At 34.0% G+C, this 26,578-nt stretch overlaps 2 protein-coding genes across 2 annotated transcripts; both read right to left on the bottom strand.

Moving 5' to 3' along the window:
- Positions 1 to 1,817: 1,817 nt before the first annotated feature.
- On the bottom strand, positions 1,818 to 3,639 carry LOC120144642. The gene is made up of 3 exons (XM_039158675.1): positions 3,496 to 3,639; positions 2,944 to 3,413; positions 1,818 to 2,706 (listed from the first exon to the last, which is right to left on the bottom strand). Exons 2-3 carry the CDS (start codon positions 3,367 to 3,369, stop codon positions 2,032 to 2,034), a joined length of 1,101 nt encoding a protein of 366 aa, XP_039014606.1. The 5' UTR covers positions 3,370 to 3,413; positions 3,496 to 3,639; the 3' UTR covers positions 1,818 to 2,031.
- Positions 3,640 to 5,109: 1,470 nt separating this feature from the next.
- Positions 5,110 to 23,538, bottom strand: LOC120144632 (transcription factor bHLH68-like). The gene is made up of 9 exons (XM_039158665.1): positions 23,065 to 23,538; positions 22,688 to 22,973; positions 22,528 to 22,602; positions 22,188 to 22,253; positions 21,199 to 21,264; positions 21,064 to 21,120; positions 20,914 to 20,961; positions 5,550 to 5,597; positions 5,110 to 5,406 (listed from the first exon to the last, which is right to left on the bottom strand). The coding sequence occupies exons 1-9, from the start codon at positions 23,301 to 23,303 to the stop codon at positions 5,245 to 5,247; spliced, it is 1,047 nt and encodes a 348-aa protein (XP_039014596.1). The 5' UTR covers positions 23,304 to 23,538; the 3' UTR covers positions 5,110 to 5,244.
- Between the last annotated feature and the right edge of the window lie 3,040 nt (positions 23,539 to 26,578).

The following is a 26,578-nucleotide window of genomic DNA, read 5'->3' as shown; positions in this document are numbered from 1 at the left end:
CAAATAAATATTTTGGTGCAACATGGTGAAAATGAATTTATTGTGCTAAATTTAGTCAATAAAACATTTAAACGTAGCAATGGGATAAAAAAGGGTTTGAATTGTCAAAGTTTGGCAAATTATATAAAGCTTGGTTAGTTTTTGGAATGCAAAACAATGAAATCTAATACAGATCATTTTCTGGAATTTTTTTTTCAATGAAACATGGACAAAAAATGCACAAGAACTGCAATAAATAAGTGAACGGAGATTTTTCAAAGTGTACACTGAACTATTGCAGATGTATCGCATTCCATGACATATTATTTATAAATTCATCAATCAAGATTATATTTATACCTTGGTTTCTCCATGCTGAATTGAGCTTAACCTTTAGGGTAGTCTCTCCATCAGAAACTATATGGTAGGGGGGTTAGGCGATTGATCATCTATAAGTCCCCAGGCAATCTGAAGACCTTGTTTCATCAGGCCTTGTCTCCAAGATGAAAAAAAAAAAACAGGTTCTGGGGAAAAAGAAATTCCAAGTATCAAGAGATACTTTGGGTTTGATGTTGAGATCGATGGCCCATATTCGCGAGCAACTTTGACAAGGCAGCTTCCTACTCGGAAGCTGGCAAAGAGATGAATTTCTAATGGCGAATGTTAGGAGATTTCTTTGTAGATGAGAAACGTGGGTATTTTAGTCTTTATTGTTTCAATCACTTGAATTTGTGAAATTTGACTATTTTCATATGCAAGGGCAAGGATTGGAAAGCTTTCAAAAAAAGAAAGATAAAACTATAAGTTGTTCAAACCTAAGCAATACCAGTTTAAACAGTTCCGCGAGAACCCCTTAGTTTAAGGGTCTTTCGGATTGGGAAAACAATCGGCATGGTCAAGCAACAAGGCATTGTGCCAGCAGCCTGTAAAGAATAAAGAACTATAACAGGACCAGCTAGTTTGGTTCTGAAGGCATACAATTTCTTATATCTTGTTAGGTGTTAATCATCAGCTGTAAAAACAGACCTAAAGGGGATGAAATTGCAACATGTATCGCAAATACGATTAAGAAAATGACAGTGCTTGCAAGAATTATTTGTTAATAAACACGTGCAGGATAATCAAATCAATATCAAGGTATTAAAGCTAACATATAGAGGGTAATTCACACATGAGTATTCACATTATGTGTGACCAATACCATCATCAAGACGTACCTGAAGCAAAATGGTAAAGTGAAAACTTATTACCTGGAAACATAGCTCCATAGTAATAGTTGGTAATTCCCAACCAGAGCTTTTCGATTTTCTGATAATGCATGTGAGAAGTGAGATTGCATGTAATGTCTCCAACAAGTTGATGCTAGAGAAAGCTGCAATACCCTAAAGTAGTTCCTAGGCACATTATTAAGACTTTTGAAACAGATTTGTTTCCTTCAGAGTATATCAATAAGGTAAACTTCTAAACATAAACCTGTACATCTTCCTCAAGACTTCTACCAAACAGCAACCAGGGAGGGAAAATTAGCAAATTAGCTTCCGGGAAAAATGGCTAATGGTCGAACCTAGTAAATTACATAAATCCGGTCCAAGTATGGAAGGACATGGAAAAGCTCAATGTACAGGTAAGAAACAAAAAATAGCTTGTCAAACGATTAAGGAACAAAATGTTTGAAATTCATACTTGATCATATCGACAACAATGAGGAGGAAGATCATAAAGATTTGAGCGGCCACAGTTGCAATTTCTCAAATTCTCATTTTTTTCCTGGCCAATTTCTTAGATGTATCATTATCGTAATACATTAAACCAGAAAACGTCGTTAGATTATCCTTTTACATGTAAGATTAAATAGAAATCTTGAAATTAATATGGAGTACATCAAGAAAAGCTCGTTCTTCTCTAAGACTATAAAAGCAATAGCTCCAAAGAATAAAATATGGTTAAAATAGATGCTGCAACTTATATGCCTAACAAAAAAAATTGAACTTCCCCAAAACAAAGGACTTCCAACAAAATTCAGAAACTCCTACCTTTCAGAAAAAGTGGTAATTAGATGTAACAGTCAGACCGAAGCACAAGAGCCAGGGTTCTGGAATTTCCATCTACTACATAAGCAACACCTGGCTTCAAGCTAAATCTCTTACCCAGGTTAAGTTTCACATATGATTCAATCTGATAGTGGTCCCAATTTCTGGGACCTTTAACGGTGCCCCCAACACTCACACCCCAACCAAATACATCCTCCGAAGAATCAGACAAATTAACAGCCCATTGTAAAACTCTAGGATTTGCTAGTTTCATCTCAATCCAACCTCCAAGTCTTTGGTATTCATCAAGTTCTGACTCCAGCTTCAGGGCAATAGATCCATCTGGGGTGTTTGTTGTCAAAGGCAGAAGAGGCGCCTCGATCACTGTATCAGAATCTTCAACATGACTAGACAAGCCAAGTGGAATCGCATGGGCTCCAAGGCGGAAATTACGACTTACCAATTTAGGCCCTCGGCGAAGGCCTAAAAGCGAGAGTTTCAATCTTATCGGAAGTTGACAAACGACTTGTCCAAAAGTACAGAAGCAATGCTCATCATTTCCCATTCCACATACCGATTGAGCAAACGAAGCAATTATATTCGACCTTCTCATTGCCACCCCAATAGCACCTCCACTATGCTGATGCAATAGAGGTGGTCCCAATGATAATGATAAATCAGTGAGGCCCTTGTCATCCTAGACAACAAATAAAATCCATTTCAGAACAACAACTAAACGCTCATATATCAATTAATGGAATCCAACCAAGAGTGAAAGTAAAATTCAAACAGACAAATGGAATCTACTGAGATTACATAAAATACACGGTTTCCACAGTTCAACCAAAACTATTCTCAACATTATAACTTACAAGCAAACAAAAACTAACAGTGAGCTCCTATAAGAAATTTCAATGGTATTAGGATTAGTTACCTGAAGGGAGAATTCCGAGGCAACATCCAAATCTCTAAACTGAGCTCCAAATGGAATTACCATAGCAGAAAACCAATCACCGGTATTTCCTTTATAAAACAACTTAGATAGCGTAAGTGGGGTTCCATATACATCTCCAACGTTATCTCCAATCCCCTTCTGATTAGCCATAAATTCAACCCCCAAGGTATCTTTATCACCAAAGGTCGTTTCGAATCGAAACTTGGAATTGACCCTAGTTATGAATTCCGTCCGACCAACCCCGTCCCAATGTCCGTCGTCAGCATTTGACATTAGCAATACGGCCGCCATGAAATCAACTTCCCCTCTCAAAAGGGTATTCGATCCTTGTAATGGATTCCCTTTCGATGCTTTGTAAAACGAAAGTAAACGTTCGACTCTGTCTTGTCGTTCTCGGAGCTTCATCAGGTCTGAAAATGATTCTCGTTGCACCTTTTCAGGATTTCAATCTTTAAAAGAAAAACTAGAATCAATAAGAAGAAGAAGAAAAGGTACCCAGAAAAGAACATAGAGAAAAGGAGAATGCATTACCGGACTGCGGCGAGATGAGTAATCACGGCCTTTAATGAAGTCGTTGACGAACTCCTTTATTTTCTCCACCCCAGAAACTATGGGATTCATTTCCTCGAAGCCTTTCTGTTGTTTTCGAGTGTTTTGGATGGACCGGTGGAGAAGGGATTTTGATTCCGTTATTTCAAAAGAGGGACCGGCCACATTTATTTGTGGGCTTTATTGGCTCCGTTATTTCAAAGTGAAGGAACCGGTTAAAAAAATTATTATTAAAAAGGCTTAAATGCATCTTCAATTTACTATTTGTACCAAACTATTTTTTAAAATATTTTTAAGGAAATTTTATCTTTTTAATTTTAAATCGTTATCTTCATTCAAATAAATAAATAAAAAATCAATTAATAAATAAAATTATATAATATGTCAAAATGACCCTCCTCTCCTCTACAGTCCACCTTCCCTTCCCCAAACAACAACACCTCTTTTTCTTCTTTTCTATCAATCTTGCTCTTTAGTGGCTTCAGAAAAGGACCATCCAAGAAAATATCAAAAATTTTCTCGCAATCCAAACACTGCTAAAGCTTTGATTTTTCGTATGGATATTTCCCACTTAACTCCTCCTTCCAAACCCCAGAAACCCTTTCCCCCTATTCCTTCATTACGAGGGGTTTGATTCAGAAAAAATGCGATCTTGCCTTGAATCAAGATAACCATAGCTTTGCCATGGATGAAGGTGAAGAAGAATCTTTTGATGGTTTGATGCTTTGCGACTCTAATTCAAGGTTGATCTCATCTGGGTTTTCAAATCTATAATCACGAGTAAGTAAAATTTCTTGATTTATTTTTCTTGTTAAGCTCGTAACAATTGAATTAATAATAGAACCTGTGAAAAAAGGAAAAATTCATTTTCGAGCCATGTTTTCGAAAAAGGAAGGCTTTTGGTGATTCAATTAACATGGATTTTTTAAAATCATTTTAAGCATATAAAGGATTCAGGAAGTGTATGAGATAATACAAAAGGAATCGAATTTTATCCCGATACTCAACCCGACCTGATATTATTCAAACCTAACTCGACCCGAACTTAGTCGGATTTCGGGTTTCCTTCTAGGATTCGGGTCATTTTGCCATTCTTAAAATGATATAGTTCATGGGCTAATAGGAAATTTAAGCCTTAAATTAAATAATAATCTCAAATATGATTTTCAAATATTAATAAAATAAAATAATAATGATACCAATTTAAAAGTAAAAGCAAATTGAAAATAAAGAATGAATCAATGTATAAAAAAAATGATTGAAGCCGCTAAATTTACTAAAAATGTAAAGTATCTAAATTTTAATTTGGATATTAAAATTAATTATGGACCATGAATATTTTTCCATCTCATGATAAGTTAATTATACTAATCAAAGTATAGTTTTAAACTATTTTTGCCTTGTGTATAAATTAATTACGACAACAGCCGACATTAATTATTGTTTGAAATAATTCCTTATAGAATAACTCTTCATAATTTTATAATTGAGAAAGATCCGACTCAAATCAATAGACTCAACTCAATGTATCATTTTGTTTATATTATTTGTTCTTTCTAATAAAAATGATGGATTATGATTTAAATATTGATAATATAAAAAACTATGAATTTACGTTGCATCTCATTCTCATATAAATAAACACGTAGAGAATTTCGAGTTTAAATCATCTACAAATAGTTTCTCCAATGAAAAGCTTCATCTCTGCTCCCTGCATTTCTTTGAATTTGTTTAGCCTTTCTCGATAGCTCCCAAGCCTTCTAACCGGAACCAGCCGCCAAATGCCGGAGCCCAAAAATCGGCGCCATTATCGTTGTCGACATGAAGCGTGCATGGCAAGGGGACCAAACATAGCCCTCTACTCATCAAGTCCTTTGGTTCTTCATGACTTTCCTATATATACGAGAGAAAGTGAAATTTGTTGTTTCCATTTTTTTTTATTATAATGCAATGCAAGTGTGTTTTTTTATAAAAGAAAATGGAAAGTACTAAGAAATTTTAAAATTATGTAGTATTAATTTAGTTGTCAAGATTACCTGCTGATTAGGACCACCTTTCCTCTTCATGGAGTTTTCAGTCAACAGCTGCACAAATTAAAAGAGAATTAGAATTTTCATTTTTTTTTTTTCAACCTAAAGCATTTTAATTAATTAATTAAAAGAGTTTATTTTAATTAAGAGTATAGGTAAGCTATTAAGCTAAGAACATTGTTCTTTTAGAACTATCTTTAATTGTTTTCTGCAGGAAATAAATAGGGTTGAGTACAAGAGGGGACGGTTAGTGACCTAAAAAGTATAGATTTTCATTTGATTTAATTCAATCCCAATATTGGATGATGTGCTACCATCGCAAGTTCATCTCAAATTTGGGATAAAAACTTCATCCCACACAAAATAATAAATATAATTAAAAATATATAAAAATTTTATAGTAAATATTTGATGGTGATCTCCCTCCCTCCCTCCCTCTCTCTCTCTATGTATATATATTATAAACCGATCTAGGATTTTTTTTATCTAATTTTGACTTTGATTTATTTCGACTTGTCTAGAACTTATTTTTATATATAAAAAATTTGATTCTATAAAATCAAATCGAATCAAAAACTAATAGATCTGCAATTTATAAATCAAAATTATGGCTTAAGCAAGATATGAGCTTCCATTTTTTTTTTAGGGTTCTTGCCTTGCATTCTCTCGCCCGACTTGGCTATCTCTAAGGTTTATGCCTTTTTTCTGCTATTGTACTTTTCTAGTTTTGTCTAACATTTAGTGAACTTACAAAGAAGAAAAACGAAATCTTATCAAACAAGGCTATCGCAGAACTAGAGAATTTTATGGAGGAACTAAATTTAGGGGGGAAAAGAGGAAGCCATACCAATCGAATTACAATTAATAGAGGGGATTATCGTTTGAAAATTGTTTCGTGCCATGAGAACAATGCTGGCTAATGTGGCACCTTATAGAGAGAATTTCTATCACCGAATTAGGCGTCAATCTATACCTGTTTCGGTTATATCACATAGTATATGCGGATAGAATAAAAAACGAGGGGCCATGGTATTTCAACTCACATGTTTTACTGATGCACAAATTTAATCAAGGAGAAGATCCCATGCAGGTTCCACTGCACAGCGTGGATTTTGGGTACAAATTAATGATCAACCAAGTTGTTTTATCTCAGAACAGATGGCACGAATATTGGGAAAGTTTATTGCACAGTAATCTCTTCGATCTTTCTCAAATACTCACATTGACATTGAAATTGAAGACCTTACTGATCTTAAGTGGAGGTGCATCGGATTTTATGGAGTGCCAGAGGAAAACAAAGAAATATGGATTTTTTTGCGTCAACTCAAGGATGATCAGCAATAACTTGGTTGGTTTTCAGAGATTTTAATAAGATTCTCTATTCACATTAGAAAACTAGGAGGAAAACCGAAACGAAAAACAGATGATCGATTTTAGACGAGCTTTAGAAGATTGTGAACTAGAATATTTAGGCTATAATGGTATTTGGTATACGTAGGAAAGGGGGAGAAGGGCTAAAAACAACATTTTCCAAAGGTTAGATAGAGGAGTGGAAAACAATACTTAGTGGTCCATGTTTCCAAGGTTCAAGTTGACTCATTTACCACACACATTTTCAGATCATTGTCATTTACAAATAGACACATCGATAGAGAATAGATGACCGTCATTGGCATTTCAAGTTTGGCGCTCTGTGGCTACTGGAGAAACATGTGAATAGGAGGAAAAATAGTTATGTTACTCAAGTCTAGGTATGATCCCAAAAAAGGGGATTGAGTATGAGTGGGCCTAGATGAATGGTTCAAAGAGATTCGAAGAAAGAAGGGAATAACGGGAAAGGATTTAAAGCGTAGACTAAAGGAACTAACAGAATCAGAACCGATAGAGGATAATTTGAGAGATATATTAGACGTAAGGCTACAGCTGAACATGGAGATGGGTAAGTTAAAAATTTATTGGGGGCAAACAGTGAGGGAAAATTGGATGCGGAATGGCGACAACAACACAACATTCTTCCACCGTTATACATCCTAGAGAAAAAGATAAATTCGCATCATAACTTTGAAAACGATGAAGGGGTCACATGCGATGACGAGCACACCATCCAGAACCTTGCAAAAATTACTGCAGAGTCGACAAGGGAAGCAGCAAGAATTACTGCTGACATTGAACCATGTATTACTACGAACATGAACGACCATTTATTAGACCATTTACTTGGGAAGAGGTTTACAAAGCGGTCCACTCAACGAGTCTACTAAAGCCTCATGGGAGGATGGACTAAGAGCGGTTCTTTATAATGGCTTTGGCACTTATGGGTAAGGAAGTAACAGAGTATTGTATTGATCTTCTAAATGGAACACGTGGTATAAAAGGCGTAAATCGGACCCACTAGTCTTGATTCCCAAAGTTAGCAACCCTATCCAAATGGCACAATTTAGGCCAATTAATATCTGCAACGTCCTCTACAAGATAATCTCAAAGATGTTAGTGAACTGAATGCAAGATTTCCTCCATCTGTTTGTTGATGAAGCTCAAAGCGCGTTTGGATGAGGGAGATTGATCACAAACAACATAATTACAATATATGAATTAATTCACTCGTTCACGGAGAAAAAGGAAGGCCGAAGGGGATTCTTTGTCTTAAAATTAGACATGAGTAAGGCCTACATAGAGTAGAATGGAATTTTGTCCGGAAGATGATAGAAAAAATGGGCTTTTCAAGAGAATGGGTGAAAATTTTAACTAGATGGTTTCGTATGCGGTGGTAAAGAAGGGATAATAGGTTTAAGACAAGGCGATCCACTAAGCCTGTATCTTTTCTTTTGTATAGCGAAGGATTATCCACACTTTTCCGGAAAGAAAAGGTGGAGGGCACTTTACAAGGGGTAAATATTAATATATATGTTCTCACGATAACACACCTTTTATTTACAGATGATTGTTTGATTTTCGACGAGGTAAATACGAGAGTGGCAGGAAAGCTAAAAGAATTATTTGCATCTATGTTTAACTGCTCGAGCTAAGTAATCAACTTTGACAAATTTGGAGTGTTTTTTAGCATAAATATTATAGATTTGAATAGAAGTGACATGCGATGAATCTTGGAAGTAGAGAATTCATCGAACCCAGAGAAATACTTAGGATCATCGGCTATAGTGGGAAGGAATAAAAGCAAGGCGTTTGTAATAATGAGGAAAAGTTTTGGATAGAATAAACAACTAGAGCATCCGAACGCTTTTATAAGGAGGAAAAGAGATCTTTATAAAATCGATACTTCGAGCTCTACCGGTTTACATAATGAATTGTTTTCTACTCCTGAAGACTTTATGCATGGAATTAGAAAGAATAATGGAGCACTTTGGTGGCAAAAGTCTGAGAAAAAGTAAGGGAATTCATTGATGTTCATGGAACAACCTAAGTAAATTATGGAAGGGAGATGGGTTTTCATGACCTAGCAAAGTTCAACGTAACGCTTTAGCTAAGCAATGATGGAGAATTTTCAATCACCCAACTACGCTGGTAAGTAGACTGCTTCAAGTATTTCCACTGTACAAACTTTATGAATGCACGATTGAAAAATCAACCGTCATACATTTGGAAGAGCATTTGGAGTACGCGAGGATTATTAGAAAATAGAATCAGATGGAAAATCGGTAACAAAAAATCAATTTCCATTTGGAGAGACTATTGGCTCTCAAAATCACCACCGAAAAGAGTAGAAGCACCCCGACGAGAAGGAATAGAGATGGTTTTTGAGTTGATCAATCCAAACTCAAAGCAGTGGCAAAAAGATTAAAAAAATCCTAGTGGCTAGATTTGATTATGAACAGGTGTGAAGTGGAGAGTATTTGGGAATTTATACAGTAAGAAGTGGATACCAAATGTTGTTAGGGACGAAGACAAACACTGATACGGACCCAAACACACTCCGAGCAATATGGGATTGCACATGTAAAAGAAAAATTAGAATACAAGTTTGAAAACACTACTACAATTATGTCTCAACAAAAAAATACTCTACAACAAACACATCATCAACGATCCATACTGTACCTTATGTCCTAATATTCCAGAATCAAGTATCCATATACTCAGATTACGTTTTAGCCAGAACAGTATGAGAGAAACTACATTACCAGTGGCTATGGTAGAGTGCATAATGGAACTTCAAAGAGTGACTAAGTTGGGTGTTGGAGAACAATCCTCGAGAAAAACACATAGAGATATTAGTAAGTATTTGGGCACTTCGATGAGGTTAATTGAACAATTATTGTTCTCATCCCTAAGACTAACAACCCTGATTCTATGAAAAACTTCAGACCAATTAACCTTTGCTCGGTCATTTACAAAGTCATGTCTAAAGCTATCGTTAACCATCTTAAGTTTGTTATTTCTAAATGTGTCATCCTAAATCAATGTACTTTCATTCCTGGGAGAAGAATCTCTTATAACTTTCTGGTAGTACACGAGCTCATCCACTACCTTAAAAGTTCTAAGAACAGTCCTAACAAAGGGGCAGTCCTCAAATTAGATATAGAAAAAGCTGATGACAGGATGGAGTTAAACTTTGTCCTTAGGGTCATGGATCAAAAGGGCTTTGATAATAATTTCGTCTATCTGATTAGGAAATGTATTTGCTCTGTCTCTTTTAAATTAGGATAAATGATCAACTGTTAAAATGTATCACCTCGGAAAGATGACTCCGACAAGAAGATCCCATTTCCCCATATTTGTTCCTTTTTTGTGCGTAGGGTCTGTTTGCACTTCTTCTTAATGCACAACAGAAAGGGCTCATCAAAGGGGTGAGAGCCAGTGTGCGTGGTCTCAGAGTTACCCATCTTCTCTACGCAGATGACATCATGTTTTTCATCATGAACTCTCTGTCGAAAGCTCAACGGGTGAAGGACATTCTCAGTACATATGAATAATCCTCTAGACAAAGTCAATTACATCAAGTCCAACATCTTCTTTAGTACCAATACTCATCTGATCATTGGAGAAGCATCAAACAAGTTTTCGAAGTGGACGAAAAGGATGATCATGGATCGTATCTTAACCTTTTGCTCACAGTGGGAAAAAGAAAAGTCTTTACTTTCAGCTTTGTAAAGGATAAAACGACTAAAAGAATTCAAGGTTGGACTAAGAATCTTCTTTCACTTGGGGGTAAAGAGATCTTCCTTAAATCGGTTGCCCAAGCTCTCCCCACGTATGTCATGTCTTGCTATCTTCTCCCTGAAGGCATCATTGAGGACATCATAGCACAGATCAAATCTCTCTGGTAGTCGGAGAAGCACAATGCGAGGGGATAGGCCTTGCTGCTTGAGAAAAAGTTTGCATAGCAAAGCGATTAGGGGCCTAGGATTCAGAGATCTCAAGCTATTTAATCTCGCTCTGCTTAACAATCAAATTTAGAGATCTATCCAGGATCAAAATTCCCTAACATTTAAATTTTTCAAAGAAAAATATTTCCCTAATTCATCATTATTGGAAGCCAATTAGGGGATTCTTTTGGTGGCCAAGCTGGTGATGTTCAAAAAAAGAAATGATACTTTGGTGGCCAAAATCTTAGAAAATAGGAAGTCAACCTGAAACCAACTCATCAACTTGAACATTTGTCAAAGAACTATAACTCTAAAAGCATTAAAGAGCTATTGATTCTTTTGATTTTCTATGAACTCGTGTTTATGAGTTGATTTGATTGCGAGCCTGAACTAAGGGGTAATGTTCTACAGAATTCTTATATTCTCATATCTTTTTTTTCCTCCTAAAATAAGAGAAAGGAGAAAAACATTTTCAAACAAGACAGTCTCAAATGTGAAAGGTTGCAACCCAAGAAGAAATGGGGCATGATCGATTCCAAGAACCAGATCGGTAGACAAAGCACGAGACTCCATCCAGGAGATAAAACAAAACTAATTCATGTTACATGCATCTTAGACATACTTAAGAGCATCACATTCATCATTCTTTGCATACATGATTTTTGTAGCTTTTAGAGTAAAGTATTAACTACAATAAGAAATATGCTCGATTCAAAAGCACCTTCAGAAATTGATGGTGGTGGCTTAACTCAGCAGCGTGGAGCTACACCTCAACCAATTAGATCTATTGAAAGATCGACATATCTTAGAATCAAATTCAGACGGTTTCGAGAGCCAATTCAAAGCGGATTCAGTCCAGCTTAACTCAACAATGAGTGGCTAGTTCCTAGTTAACGTTTTCAAGCCAGATTTCAACTCCACGACGGATGACTTCCGGCTGACAGAATTTATCACATAGCTTTCCCGTGAAGGGGAGTTATCTAAAGATTTATGATCGGTTTAGGCCCGCGAAGGGAGGCCATCCTTCATTTTAGTCAACAAACAACTTTCCAGTTTCATTCAGAGCCAATTTCAACTTCACAGCGAAGGATATTGGACTCGAAACAATGCACTTACACAAGATTGGATTTTAACTTCACAACGAAGGATATTCAATTCAATCTCAACTTCACAGCGAAAGAGCCTTTCATGATTTAACTTTACGACGAGGATATCGTGCCCAGTAGATTGACTTAGTTTCACTGTAAATTAGTCATCTGCAATAATAGGGGGTTATCTCCCAGCCTATTGCAACATAGCTCCAGGCGAGAAGGGCTATATGTCAAAACCTTCGAGTTCGATTACACTCAGCTCAAAGACATATCAAATTTACAGCATAGCTCAAGGCGAGAAGGGCTTTTGTCAACAAACCTCAAGTTGATTACATTAGCTCAAGGGCATATCAAATTTACAGCATAACTCAAAGGCGAGAAGGTTGTCTGTCAACAAACTTTCGAGATCGATCGTATTCAGCTCAAGAGCATACTTGCCGCAAGGTATAGCAACAAGGAACTACTTTTCGATCAAATCTCCACACCGAGGTCTTTAAGTCGAGAAGAATGCCAAGGTCAGATTGGCAACAAAAGCCACGTTCTGATTTACCTACGATTTAAACTTCACAACGAAGGTTATCGTATCCAAAAGATTAACACAACTTCATCGAAGTTTTCAGATCAAGTTTCAGTTTTACAACGAAGTGTCTTGGGGTAGAAGACGATCCGGGAGCTACTTTCCAACGCTTGAAGCTCGGTTTCAACTTCACATCAAATAATATCGTGCTCAAGATTCTCCAATTCGACTCAAACCTTACAGTGGTGTCATCTGTGATTCAATCCAATTAACGAATCAATCATGACATCGGATTTCAACTCTACGATAGAGGATATTCAATTAGAGGGGAATTGATCCCTATAACAGATGATGTTAAATTTGGTGATACATTCGTGATGAACGAAAATTATGTCTTGTAATCTTTGCCCTATTTCTGTTACACGACAATGGGCAAAGAGGGACAATTGCAGACAATATTTTTGTCCGATTATATATATTTTATTATTTTATTATTTTTTATTATGATATATTACATATACATATATTTATATTTATTACATGTGTTTTTTTAGGCCCAAAGCCCGGTTACAAATTGGGTAGCAACCCAAGACCAACAAGCTGCCCATTACAACAGGAGCCCGACTCGCAACCCGTATGTTGAGAGCAACCCGAACTGGCCCAAAGCCAAACCCAAATCAGTTAGGGATTTTAAACCCTAGTCAACTTCCTTAGCGCCGCAAGCTTGGAGAGTCCCACTCCGGCCGCACCACTCACCACTCCGGGATATCCAAGGTACGAAAACCACGGCATAAACGAAAAAGAAGTTAGCCTCCATAAACTCTCAACCAAGTAAAAAGCAAAAGAGTATTTGAGTCCTAATAGGAGTCTAACAAACTAAAAATAGGATTTTTCCTAGACTATATATATGTATGCACATATAACAGTGAGGGGGAGGAAAAAATACAAGAGATGCAAGAAATACGAGAAAAACAAGGGAAATACGAAGCTTTGTAAAAATTTCGAAAAAGAAATAAAGGTAAAGGTCTCACATTTTTTCGGTTTGATACTTGCATTTGGCTCGAGTTTAGTTTTTTCCTTTGTTGTTTCGAACCGCCGATGATCAGGGAGAGGGTGACCGAGATTTTCAATCTCAGATCTAGCCCTCCCCGAGACTAGTTTAAAAAAAGGGTTTAGATTTTCGAGATGGGAAGGGGAAGAGCTTTCAAAAAATGTAAAAAAAAATTTGGGCCACTGTCGATGAACGGTGGTCGACGTCGATCTACGGCAGGTGGCGAGGCAATGGCCGCCGAAAACTGGGTTTTTGCGGTGGCTATTCTTTGTGCATGAAGAACACAAAGAACAATTGAGAGGATTTTGGTTTTTTGCTTTTGATCCATTTTTAGTGGGACAAAAAATATGAAATGTGTTCATGGGTTTTGGTATTTATACCAAACCCATTAGACTCGACGACCCGAGCGGATCCCCTAGGTGATCCGCGTGTTTTCGATTAAAAAAAGGATAATTCCCCTTTCAGTCCCTCGTGATTTTTAAAAGCTTATTTTGCCCCTTGAAATTCAATTTCACCCCGAATTACTCCGAAATTTGCCACCCAATTTTGTTTTTATTTTAATTTAATCCCTTATTATTATTATATATTTATTTAATTAATTTTTTCTTTCTGATTTATATTTTATATTTTTATATTATCATTATGTTTTAGTGATGTATGTATATTTTATTTTATTCATTTATTTTATTATTTGTTTTACTAATATTCTAATATATTTATTTATTTATTTATTATCATTATTTTTTTCTTTTTTTATTTAAATATCGTTATATATATATATATATTAGCATTTTTATTCTTTTTTACTATTATTTATTTATTTATTTATTTATTAAATACTATATTATATATATATATATATATATATATATATATATATTCCTTACCTTTTTTTTCTTCTTAAGCCCCCTTTTTTTCTTCTTGCCTTCTTTCTCTGACCAAATTTTTCCTTTTTTTTCCGGTGAAGTGATGGTAGTAGGTTAGGTTTGTTTCTTTTTTTTTATTTTTTTCTCTCCTATTTATTATTATTATTTTCTTTTTTTTTTGTACCTAATAGTTATATATATTTTTTTATTTTTTCATTATTATTTTTTTTTGTTTTTCATTTTTTTCTTCTTTTATTTTATTTGATTTGTTTTCGTAATTTAGTTAACTTATTTGATTTTTATTTTTTTTATTTTGTATTTATTTTCTTTTTTTATTTCGTGACAGTTTTATAGTTGTCTATTTAATTCTGCATTTTACTTAGCTAATATTTTTCTGACATTTTTTAAGGGTACGCTTTTAAATTCATTAAAAGTGAGTAATTCGGATCGAACTTTTATCTTTCAATTTAAATTACAATTTTCTTAATTAAGACAATTGGAAATTAATTAGTACCGAAAGGGAAGTTCAAGGGTAAGGGTGCTAATCCTTCCTTGATTGTAACCGACTCCTGAATCCAACATCTTTGGTAGACGCAGATCAGGTAAGATGGTGTCCAATCGGCCAAAATATTTTTTTTAAATGATTGGTGGCGACTCAAATCATTTCATTCAAGTCGAAGCCTAATTTCGGGCCCACTCGAAGACGGTTCCGACGACTTTGCTGGGGACTAAATAATTTCCAATTGTCTTAATTAAGAAAACTGTAATTTAAATTGAAATATAAAAGTTTAATCCGAATTACTCACATTTAATGGATTTAAAAGTGTACCCTTAAAAAAAGTCAGAAAAATGTTAGCTAATGTAAAATGCAAAATCAAAAAGACAATAACTATAAAATGTCACGAAAAAAAAATAAATACAAAATATAAAATAATAAAAGTAAATAAGTTAACTAAATTACGAAAACAAATAAAATAAAAAGAAATAATAAAAAAAAAGAATAAAAATTAAATGAAAAACAAAATAATAATAATAATAATGAAAAAATAAAAATATATATAACTATTAGGACAAAAAAAGGAAAATAATAATAATAAATAGGAGAGAAAAATAATAAAAAAAGAAATAAACTTAACCTACTACCATCACTTCACCGAAAGAAAAGAAAAATTTGGTCAGAGAGAGAAGGCGGGAAGAAAAAAAAAGGAGCCTAGGAAGAAAAAAAATGTTAGGGAAAAATTTGTTAGGTAATATATATATATATATATATATATAGTATTTAATAAAAAATAATAAATAAATAGTAAAAAAGAATAAAAAACACTAATATATATATATATATATATATATATATATAATGGTATTAAATAAAAGGAAACATAATGATAAAAAATTATATATAATTATATATATATATATATATATATATATATATATATATATATATTAGAATATTAGTCAAAAAAAATAAATGAATAAAATAATATATATATATACATACATAAAACACTAAAATAATAATAAAAAATAGAAACCAAAAGGAAAAAAATAAAATAAAAATTACATATATATATAATAATAATAAAGGATTAAATTAAAATAAAAATAAAATTGGGTGGCAAATTTCAGAGTAATTCGTGGTGAAATTGAATTTTAGGGGGCAAAATAAGCTTTTAAAAACCACAAGGGACTGAAAGGGGAATTATCCCTTTTTTATTCGAAAACATCCCGCTCTGGTCGTCGGGTCTAATGGGTTTGGTATAAATACCAAAACCCACTAACACATTTCATATTTCTTCCATCAAAAGCAAAAAACCAAAATCCTCTCAACTGTTATTCATGTTCTTTATGCACAAAGAACAACCACCGCAAAAACCCAGTTTCTGGTGGCCGTCGTTCATCGGCGGTGTCCCAAATTTTTTTTAAATTTTTTTGAAAGCTCTTCCCCTCCCTATCTCGAAAATCTGAACCCTTTTTTTAAACTAGCCTCGGGGTGGGCTAGATATGAGATTGAAAATCTCGGTCACCCTCTCCCGATCATCGACGGTTCGAAACAACAAAGGAAAAAAGTAAACTCGAGCCACATGCAAGTATCAAACCAAAAAAAAAGACAGACATTTACCTTTATTTCTTTTTCAAAATTTTTACAAAGCTTCGTATTTCCCTTGCTTTTCTCGTATTTCTTGTATCTATTGTATCTTTTCCTCCCCCTTACTGTTACATGCGCATACATATATATAGTCTAGGGAAAATCCTATTTTTAGTTTGTTAGACTCCTATTAGGACTCAAAGACTCTTGTTTTTGCTTGGTTGAGAGTTTTATGGAGGCTAACTTCTATTCCGTTTTTGTCATGGCTTTTTGTGTGCCGGATATCCCGGAGTGGTGAGTGGTGCGGCCGGAATGGGACTAGTCTCTTCAAAGCAAAAGAATCTTTGAAATATTATTTCTTTTGGAGGATCAAGTTTGAGGGAAAAGCTAGAATGTTCCTTGATAAGTGGGGGGATACGTCCCCGATCAATTAGATGTGTTCTTATCGGGACAATGAGGATTCTCCATTTAAATGTGTTGACTTTATGCTCCCAAATACTCTCAGATGGGACAAAACAAATATCCAACATGTGCTTATCCTCGAAGATACAAGTAGAGTCCTCGGAATTTTCATTGCCTCCATACAAAAAGATAGATTGATTTGGAGCCATCACAACATCGGGTGTTACTCAGTGAAGTCAGGTACAATTGGCTTCTTCTCCAGAAATGTATCCCCGCTGAATAGGGAAAGATATAGAAAGCACTCAGCAAACTGCCTACCTTGCCCAAAATAAAGATATTCGACTGGAGAGTGTGTCATGACGCAATCCATACATGGGGAAAATGAAGAAGGTCGGCTGGCTAAGGGAATCTACTTCTTATGTGGTAGTGAGCTGGAAACTACGATTCATGTTCTTAAGGTTTGCCCTAAGACTCGTGACATCCTTCAAATCTCAGAGCTTAAATTTTTAATCATTGACTGTCAAGGGGCTTCCTATAAGGACTGCCTAGAATGGGCAGCCTCTCAGATGGACATGGATGGACTCTTTAGGCTCCTCATGCTTCTATGGAACATGTGGAATCGAAAGTACAAATGGTTGCATGATGACGAGATGCAAGATGAAAAGAAAGTGGTGGCCATCGCATGGGGGTTGTGTACAGAATTCGTTGAAGCCAATTCAAGCAGAAGTTTTACCTCCCCCACACAAATTTCGATAAGGTTGTCCAATTGGAGTCACCCTAATGCTATAAAGATTAATATCGATGGGGCTTTTAGCATAGTGAAAACCACAACTGCAATTGGTGCATGGCCAAAGACCACAACGGGATGGTAGTTGGAGGGTATGTGCTGCCAAATTGACCCACCCTTCACAACGGAATCCATGAAAGTAGCAGTCTTCACACACGGGCTGAAGTTCACAATTGAGAATGGGTGGATGGACGTAACTATTAAATGTGATGCAATTTCCATAGTAAACAGATTATCCAATCAAAAAATGATGTTTCAACCATCAGATTGTTTCTCAATAAAGCACATGATATTCTGAAAGAATCGAGACCTTAAAGTATTCTACGTCAACCATGAAGCGAATTGAGTTGCTCATTCCTTGACATATTGGGCTTTGTAGAGACTCAATCCGTTTTGATTTTAATATGACAACACGAATGTATTAAGTCTGTTATAATCATGGATGCTATTATGCTATTGGAATATAATGAAATTCCTCTTTAAAAAAAAAACGTATTTGGGCACTTTGTTATGCAAAAAACAAGAGAATGCATGAAGGTAAGTCAATGAGAGAAAAGGAAGTAATTACCTTGATCCACAGCCAATGCAAAGACTTCAAAATAGCATACGAGAGACTAAAAGGGCCTAAACAAAAACACCGAAACAAATTGGTCCCCTCCCCCCTGAATATGGTAAAGGTCAACTTTGATGCATGTTTCAGACAAGCAGAAAGAAGTTGGTCAGGAGCTCTGTTTTTGAAAACCGGACCGGACCGGCCGGTTCAACCGGTTCAATCGGGAACTGTTGCTTAGTCTGGTTCAATCTAAATCGGTTGAACCACTATTAGTGAACCGGCCAGAACTGTTGAACCGTTCGAACCGGACCGGCTGAAAACCGGAAAAAATCGGGATTTTTGTTTAAAAAAAAATTAAACCAAACAACGTCGTTTGTTAAACGAACCAAGTCGAACTCGAGTATTGCTGAGCTCGACTCGAACTTGAAAACTTTAAAAGTAAGCTCAACTCAACTCAAACTCACAGGCTAAAAATTATCAAGTTCAACTCAAACTCGAAATATAATATTGAAACTTGAACTCAAAAAGGCTTTAACTCAAAAAAAAAAAATTAGAAGCTCGATTGAAGCCTAAAATTCGAGCTTGATTGAAGTGAAAGAATAGTTCACTCAATGCTCACCAAAAGGCTGCATGATTTTGAATGTCAAATTACCTCTATTATTTATAGAAGTAAGTTGGGATGCTATTCTATGTTTCTTAGCAATGTGAGATTGTTTTGTTCTCATATTTTTACTCTTTAGACTTTTGAGATATTCTTCTATGTTTCTTAGCCATGTGAGATTGTTTTTTTAAAAAAAATTAAAGCAAACAATATCATTTTATTATGATTTTTTTAACCTCAAATTTATTTTTTAATTATAGTTATATAATTATATTTATTATTTAATATGTTTTACCTTAAATATTATGTTGTAATTAATTTGAATCATTTGTTTCACTTGATTTTATGATTTTTAAAAAGGTCAACTTTGATGCATGTTTCAGACAAGCAGAAAGAAGTTGGTCAGGAGCTCTGATTTTGAAAATCAGACGGATCGGTCGGTTTAATCGGGAGCTGTTGCTTAGTCTGGTTCAATCTAAACTGGTTGAACCGTTATTAGTGAATCGGCCAGAACTGTTGAACCGTTTGAACCGGACCGGCTGAAAACTGGAAAAAATCGGGATTTTTGTTTTTTTAAAAAAAATTAAACCAAACAACGTCGTTGTTAAACAAGCAAAGTCAAACTCGAGTATTGCTGAGCTCGACTCGAACTTGAAAACTTTAAAGTAAGCTCAACTCAACTCAAACTCACAAGCTAAAAATTATCAAGTTAACTCAAACTCGAAATATAATATTGAAACTTGAACTCAAAAAGGCTTTAATTCAAAAAAAAATTAGAAGCTCGATTGAAGCCTAAAATTCGAGCTTGATTGAAGTGAAAGAATAGTTCACTCAATGCTCACCAAAAGGCTGCATGATTTTGAATGCCAAATTACCTCTATTATTATAGAAGTTAGTTGTGATGCGCTTCTATGTTTCTTAGCAATGTGAGATTGTTTTGTTCTCATTTTTACTCTTTAGACTTTTGGGATATTCTTCTATGGTTTCTTAGTCATGTGAGATTTGTTTTTTTTTAAAAAATTAAAGCAAACAATATCATTTGTTATGATTTTTTTTAACCTCAAATTTATTTTTAATTATAATTATATAATTAATTTATTATTTAATATATTTACCTAAATATTAGTTGTAATTAATTTGAATCATTTTGTTTCACTTGATTTTATGATTTTTAACTAGATATGTTATGACTTGCTTTAAATATGAATTGTGATATAAAAAATTATTTTTTATTAAATATTTTTAGTATTTTTATTTAATTTTTTAAATAATTATGACGTCGTCCGGTTATTCCGACCGATCGAACCGATTCAACTGATTGAATCAATGAACCGATATCATAATCAGTTCGTTAACCGATCCGATTATGAAAACCATAGTAAGAGTCATTATAAGGTATTCTGATGGTTTAGAAATTGGGGCCTGTAGTAAACTAACCTCAAAAGTGACTTCCCTGTTCATGGCGGAGGCAACGTTAGTGGGTCATGCGCTTCAGCTAGCGAAGGATTTAGGTTTCCACAACATAATCGTAGAAGGTAATTCTAGGAAAGTAATCGAGAAATTAGTCTCCCCTCAATCAGATCCTTCTGGAATTAGCGCAATAATTTGGGACTCGAAACAAAAAGTAAAAGACTTCCTAATCTGCGAGTTTAGGTTTACATCACGAGAAGGGAACAAAGTAGCCCATCTACTAGCTTTAGAAAAGAGTGAAGGAGAAGAAGATTTGTTCTGGATTGAGGAAATCCCAGATCGGTCGGCGAAAAAAATGGAGGATAGACGCCGGTTAGAACCTCCATAAAGATCAGATCTCAACAAACCCACTCCGGGTTCGATCAAAACTTTTGAAGCTTTCTTGCAGTGTCTTCAATGGCCATCCCAAAAGAAGCAAGAAGGTAGAACGGCTGGATAATGATTTTCAGTTTCCATTTCTTTCGTTGCCGAGAGGATTCGATTTTGTGTAAAGCGTAAATGCTAGACAGCTAGCACAATTTCCTTATTTTTTTTACTGTACTTTTTAATACAATCCGGCCTTTTATCTTTAAAAAAACCTAATATATTTGAGACCCAAAAGCACATTAAAGCTTATTACCTGACCAGCGCCATCTTCAGGAAATATACAACTTCTCATCCCTTTAATCTAATAACAAAATCATCATCATAATTATATATATATATATTCTCATGCAGAGAAAAAAAATTGAGGATTCTGAAAATCCAAGTAACATGGATATGTTCTTACAGGCTGTTGTTGCGTTATGCTTCCTTGTCCATTGCCCATGTACGGCAAGCTGAGAGCCTGAGAGTTTTAAACTGTGTGGTGTTAATGTTGTTTATGAGTTGTTGTCAGCAAAAGAGAAAAAGATAACAAATTGACCTCAATTTGACTATGAAGGAATCTGATATACCCAGTAGTTTCTAACAAGACAGAGGCTGTGTCAGTCTGCAAAAGATATGAAATATATCACACCACAAACATCCAAACTCATTTTTAACGTTCTTCAATAAAATACACCCTATATGATTTAATTAGTAGTTCAATTATAAATGGTTATTTTTAAAAAAGAAAATATAATTAAATGATTTAATAAAAATATTAGTATTATATACTTGTTAGATTGCATCAGGCCAAGTTTTTAGTTGATTCTATTTTTATGAGGTGAAACAATGATCTAATTAAAAATATATATATAGAAGTATTATGGTAATTATCTTAAATATATAAGATATAATTATATTTTTCAGATAAAATTATTTAATTTTTATTCTAAATCTAAAAATTACGCAATTTGACCTTATCACAAATAAAATTTGACTCAACCCAAGCCTAATTATTTAAAAAAAATGATTTTGTAGGATTGAGTCCGACAATCATGTCCATCCGTACTAATTAACTTCTTCTCTTAAATTATTTATCTCTCTCTTAAAAATATTATATTACTTTTATAAGATAATAATATTTTAATAAAACCTTGTCACTACTTTAAGAAAAATACAATTATTTAGTTAATTTTTGATTTAATTAATTTGTTTGATTAGATAAAATCACAAAAAAAATAAAAAATTAATATGATAAGTTAACTTTTTTTAATTATTTTGAATTAGGATAAAAGGATAGAATATGCAAATTGTTATAACTAGATTATTATGATAATAATTATATTAGACATATATTTCAATTTTATTGATAAAATATTATATAATAATATTTATACGAGAAAAATGAATCATTTATAATGGAGTTAGTAATTAAATGAATAAAATATATTTTACTGTATTAAAAAAACTAAGAGTTTCTTTTAAAATAATAAAGATGTAAATCTTTGAGACTACTCAAACTTCATTGATTAAACATTAATTATATACCTTCCCAAATGGAGAAACGAGCTGGTGAAGCGCTGTGATTCTGTCCCCTAATTTATCCTTCCTCGCCTGTTAATACAATATAAAGATGACTAATTAACTGTTTTTTAGGCATGTGAGAGAGAGAGATAAAGCAAGTCCAAAGGAATCATCATCTGCGAAGAAATAGACAAACGAACGAGGACAAACTTTGTACCAGCCAACAGATGAGTCTGTGTGCTTGTTTTCTGGTTCAAGGGTATCTTGTATGAGTGTGCGTGCAATTTGTGTTTATGTGAAGAATATGACAGAGATGGAAAAGAGATAGAGAAATTTTACTGGGTTTTCCTTTTCTGTACATTACCTTGAAGGTAGATTGAGTTGCAGAAGGTTGAACCCTAGCTTTCTTCATCGCCCCACCAGTTGCACTGCTATTGCCCTGATAACATCGACGAATACGAACGACCATGAATTTTATATGGCTTGAAACAGATCTGGAAACTCTTTTTTTTTGTTCCACTTACCTCTGAAGATCGATCTGGGAGTGTTTGCTTTGCATCAGCTTGACTGCCGGAAAATTCCAACATATTATTACTGCTGAAACTCGTTACACATGACTTGGGGGATGATGATGATGAAGCAGCAGCCATTATTTGATGAGACCAAGCAGCTGGTTCATTTTCCTGCTGCTGGTGTTGATGATGATGTTGAAAATCTTCATTTGCATGTCCGTACGCACAGCTGCCTGCACTTGCTGGGTTTTCTTGCTTCACATGGTGTATTGCTTGTTCTTCACCCATTAATCCACCCCTAGAAAATAAGACAATGGAAAAACAGGTATCATATGTGTGTGTGTGTATACAAAAAAAAAAGAGTAGTGAATCAAAGTGAGAGAGTTTACAAGAGTGGCTGGCTCCATGACTGAGGAAGCTCCTGGTTATCATGCCAAGAAGAGATATGAAGTAAAGAAGAATTGGAGGAGGAAGAAGTGGGCGTGAATTGAGGGAAGAAAGTAGTGGGATAAGGTAGTTGTTGTAGATGTGGCGGCGGCGGGCGCATGGTGTTGATGTTCCACAAGTTAGGGTTTCCTGCGGCCAGCATCTGCGCCACCGGTGAGCTCTGCAACACCCCTCGGTTCATGGCCTTTCACTCCCCAAAAAGAAAAGAACAACTAATGACAACGACGACGACGGTGGAGGAGGAATGGTCGCTCGCTCAAGGGCTCTCTCTTTTTCCTCTTTTAAACGAAAATTCGGAAAGAAGTGTTTGAAAATGAGCTTTGAGATGTCTTGCAGTATCTGGTTAAGGTGGAGAGGAAGAGAGAAGAAACCCCAAAAGCCCTGTTCCTTTTCCAAGTGTTCGGATCAATTGAGAACCTGTGGTTTCCTCTCTCTTATGTTTCTTGCTTTTTTATGCTTTAACTCAAGGTGGGACAGAAAAAAAAAGTTGAAACAATTCTCAATTATTAATCATTAAAATATAAATAAAAATTATATGACACGGGTATCAATGTATCATAATCTTTTTATATATATATAAAATAAGTCTAAAAAAAAGCTAAAAGCAATTATAATTTCTAAAATATTAAAAGAAGGAATAATCTCGGCGGACAAAATATTGTACATTGGCAGAAACATATATATCTGAGTTAAGTATATAAAAATGTTCAATCGATCTTCTCAGTATGAAATAATCCCTCGAACTTTTCTCTTTTTTTAAAAAAAAATATAATTCCAACTAAAATAGTAAAATACAGATCCCTATGTACACTCTCACTGTCACACCAGCCTACTTTATTTTATTTTATTCTATTCCCACTTTGCTTTTTATATACTATATTTATGAAAAAATTTATCATATAGAGATCTACTTAAATTATTTACTAAATTGAAGTGTTTATTACCGTGATCTCATAGGTTATCAAATGTACATAAGTCGTCAAATGTTCAATAGGTCGTCAAGTGTTTATTGTGACAAAGCTTCATCTATTACAACAACTCTTCTCTCTTTCTTCTGTTGTAGCTCCATAGTCGTCAAGTGCTCCATAGGTCGCCAAGTGCTCCATAGGTCGTCAAGTGCTCCATAGGTCGCCAAATACTCCTTACGACAAAGCCTCCTCTATTGCAGTAATTCTTTTTTCTTCCCTCTATTGCAGCTCCATAAGTCGTTAAGTACTCCATAGGTCGTCGTGTGTTTTTAGAGACTTATGAAGGTCGCTATGTACTTCTAGAGACCTATGATGGTTACTATAATAATCACTCTACTTAAACAAATAATTAATTAACTGCACTATATGAAGAATTTTTTTCCAGTAGATTATTCAAACACTTTTGCCTATATTTATGCTTTATATAAAAAATAATTAATGAGTGGTTATTTCTGCATTAGCTTTTCTTTTCCTAGTCGCCATGTGTCCAAAGTAAGTTCGCTATATAGAACGAGTGTCAAAGAGAAGAGGCAAGAATGATATTATGTAATACAAATATAAAATAACATGAGTTTTAGACAGGATTATAAATTTTTACATATTTATATAAATATAAAATATTTTCAATATTACCAAATCATGACAAAATATATAGATAATGAATTGTTAGTTTAATATAGGATGACATTTTTGGATGAGATTCAAACGTGATTTTATACGGTTAACTTTAAAAAAATTGAATTAGGTCCTATTCAAGTTTATGATAATTTTTTTATCTCATCTGATTAAGAAAAATAGAATAATTATTCTTTATATATTTAGAAATAATTATCTAAAAATTAGTCAAATTTAGAGTATTCTTATACTAGAAATAAATTAGAATGACACGTTGATCGAAAATTTGATTTGACCTATATTCGTATTAAATATCATTTTTTATGAATATTTTATTCTATGTTAATTTCACTTTTATTATTCTTCTACTACAAATTCTTAACATGACATAATTATAATTTTTTATTACATTATTTTTCTAAACAATAAATTACCGATGCCATCAATTTTGAAATTACAATCTAAAAAACAAAAACAGTATTGATATTTGATTTTACACGTAGAAGTATTTGTTTCTTTTCTGTTTTTGGATCACTCGTAAGCAAAACATGTTGAAGTTAGATTCGTGTGTTAGAAAATTATACAACAATAGGGATATATCATAATCATAGAGATTGAATTTTTGGTAAGGCGTTTTAAATAAAATATTAGTAATAATCGTTGATTTGATGAAATAATACAACAAATTTGTCAAAATGGAAGTTGACGTTTTAGAAGTTATTTGGAGAAACTTCAATAATCCAAGTTCAAGACATGGAGTCAACCTGTCGGCTCAATTCATTGGTTTAGAATCAAATTGTTTGAAATTAGATTTTGTATGATTGAAGTCATTGGACTTTACCAATGGTTATCATTATGGATAAATTATGCGTTTAATACATAAATTATCCGTTTTAGTACCTAAACTTTCATTTTTTTAAAAATATATTTAAACTTTAGTTTTTATTTCATTTTAGTATCTCGTTAAAACCTTACATTAATTTTTTTTTATTTTTTTTGAAAGTTTAAGTACTAAAATAGATCAAAACGGATAGTTTTGGTACTAAACGTGTAAAGTTTTTAATGAAGGGTACTAAAATGAAACAAAAACTAAACGTGAGGTATGATTTTGAAAAACTGAAAGTTTAGGTACTAAAATAGACCAAAATTAATAGTTTAGGTACTAAATGCATATTTTACCCTATCAATATATATGTGAATAAAGATGAAAATATGTTGATGTTACCACAATAGTTTAAGTAATATATCTTGTGATTAAACGTCTAATCCTTTTACAAGAGGGGTTGGAGTTTGAATTTTATTGTCCCATTTTTTGCATTATTTTCTGGGTAAACTAAATAAATGACCACATAATTTTAAAATTTGATTCAATATTATTGTTGAACTTTTTAAATGGTTTCAATATAGTCATCTGCCGTTAACACTTAATGGAAGTGTATACGTGGCAGTTAACAAAATTGGTATAATTAAGGAACGAGTCCTTGTAATGTTACATATCGTGGCGCTGACACCCTACTTTGTTTTCTTCCATTTTGGTCACTATTTGTATAAGATTTGTCTCGTAAAATAGTTAATTTGAAGATATTGTCTAATGTCTTTAATTTGAGCATTAACTTCAAAAGCCCTCTGTCAATTCACTGTAAGCCACTGTCGACCATCGTGAAAAGCTTCAGGAATGTTCAAGCAAACACCCAAACTTCTGACTCTTCTCGATTTTGAACATCACGAGCGATCGTAGGTCGTCTCACCGCTGCCAAACGACTCGTCATCCTAGCTTGGGCAAAACCCGACCCATCCCGCACCGGTTAGCCCCGTTGTTCACCAGTGAAAGTAATTTGAAGTTTTGTCGAAGAACTCTAAATTTCACCATTAT

This window comes from Hibiscus syriacus, unplaced genomic scaffold, assembly GCF_006381635.1.
Source record: "Hibiscus syriacus cultivar Baekdansim isolate YM2019G1 unplaced genomic scaffold, ASM638163v2 tig00002317_pilon, whole genome shotgun sequence".
NCBI classification, from domain to species: domain Eukaryota; kingdom Viridiplantae; phylum Streptophyta; class Magnoliopsida; order Malvales; family Malvaceae; genus Hibiscus; species Hibiscus syriacus.
The sequence above is the reverse complement of the archived record's forward strand: the minus strand, read 5'-3'. Positions and strand labels throughout refer to the sequence as shown.

What these genes read in the sequence shown, in the direction of transcription:
- LOC120144642 (XM_039158675.1), bottom strand. Translation starts at nt 3,369, where the DNA reads ATGAAGCTCCGAGAACGACAAGACAGAGTCGAACGTTTACTTTCGTTT. An exon ending in CCTCGGAATTCTCCCTTCAG is followed by an intron (nt 2,707 to 2,943) that starts GTAACTAATCCT and finishes TTTGTTGTCTAG; the next exon opens with GATGACAAGGGCCTCACTGA.
- LOC120144632 (XM_039158665.1), bottom strand. Translation starts at nt 23,303, where the DNA reads ATGAACCGAGGGGTGTTGCAGAGCTCACCGGTGGCGCAGATGCTGGCC. An exon ending in TCATGGAGCCAGCCACTCTT is followed by an intron (nt 22,974 to 23,064) that starts GTAAACTCTCTC and finishes CTTATTTTCTAG; the next exon opens with GGGTGGATTAATGGGTGAAG. An exon ending in CTGAAGATGGCGCTGGTCAG is followed by an intron (nt 5,598 to 20,913) that starts GTAATAAGCTTT and finishes TAATTTGTGCAG; the next exon opens with CTGTTGACTGAAAACTCCAT.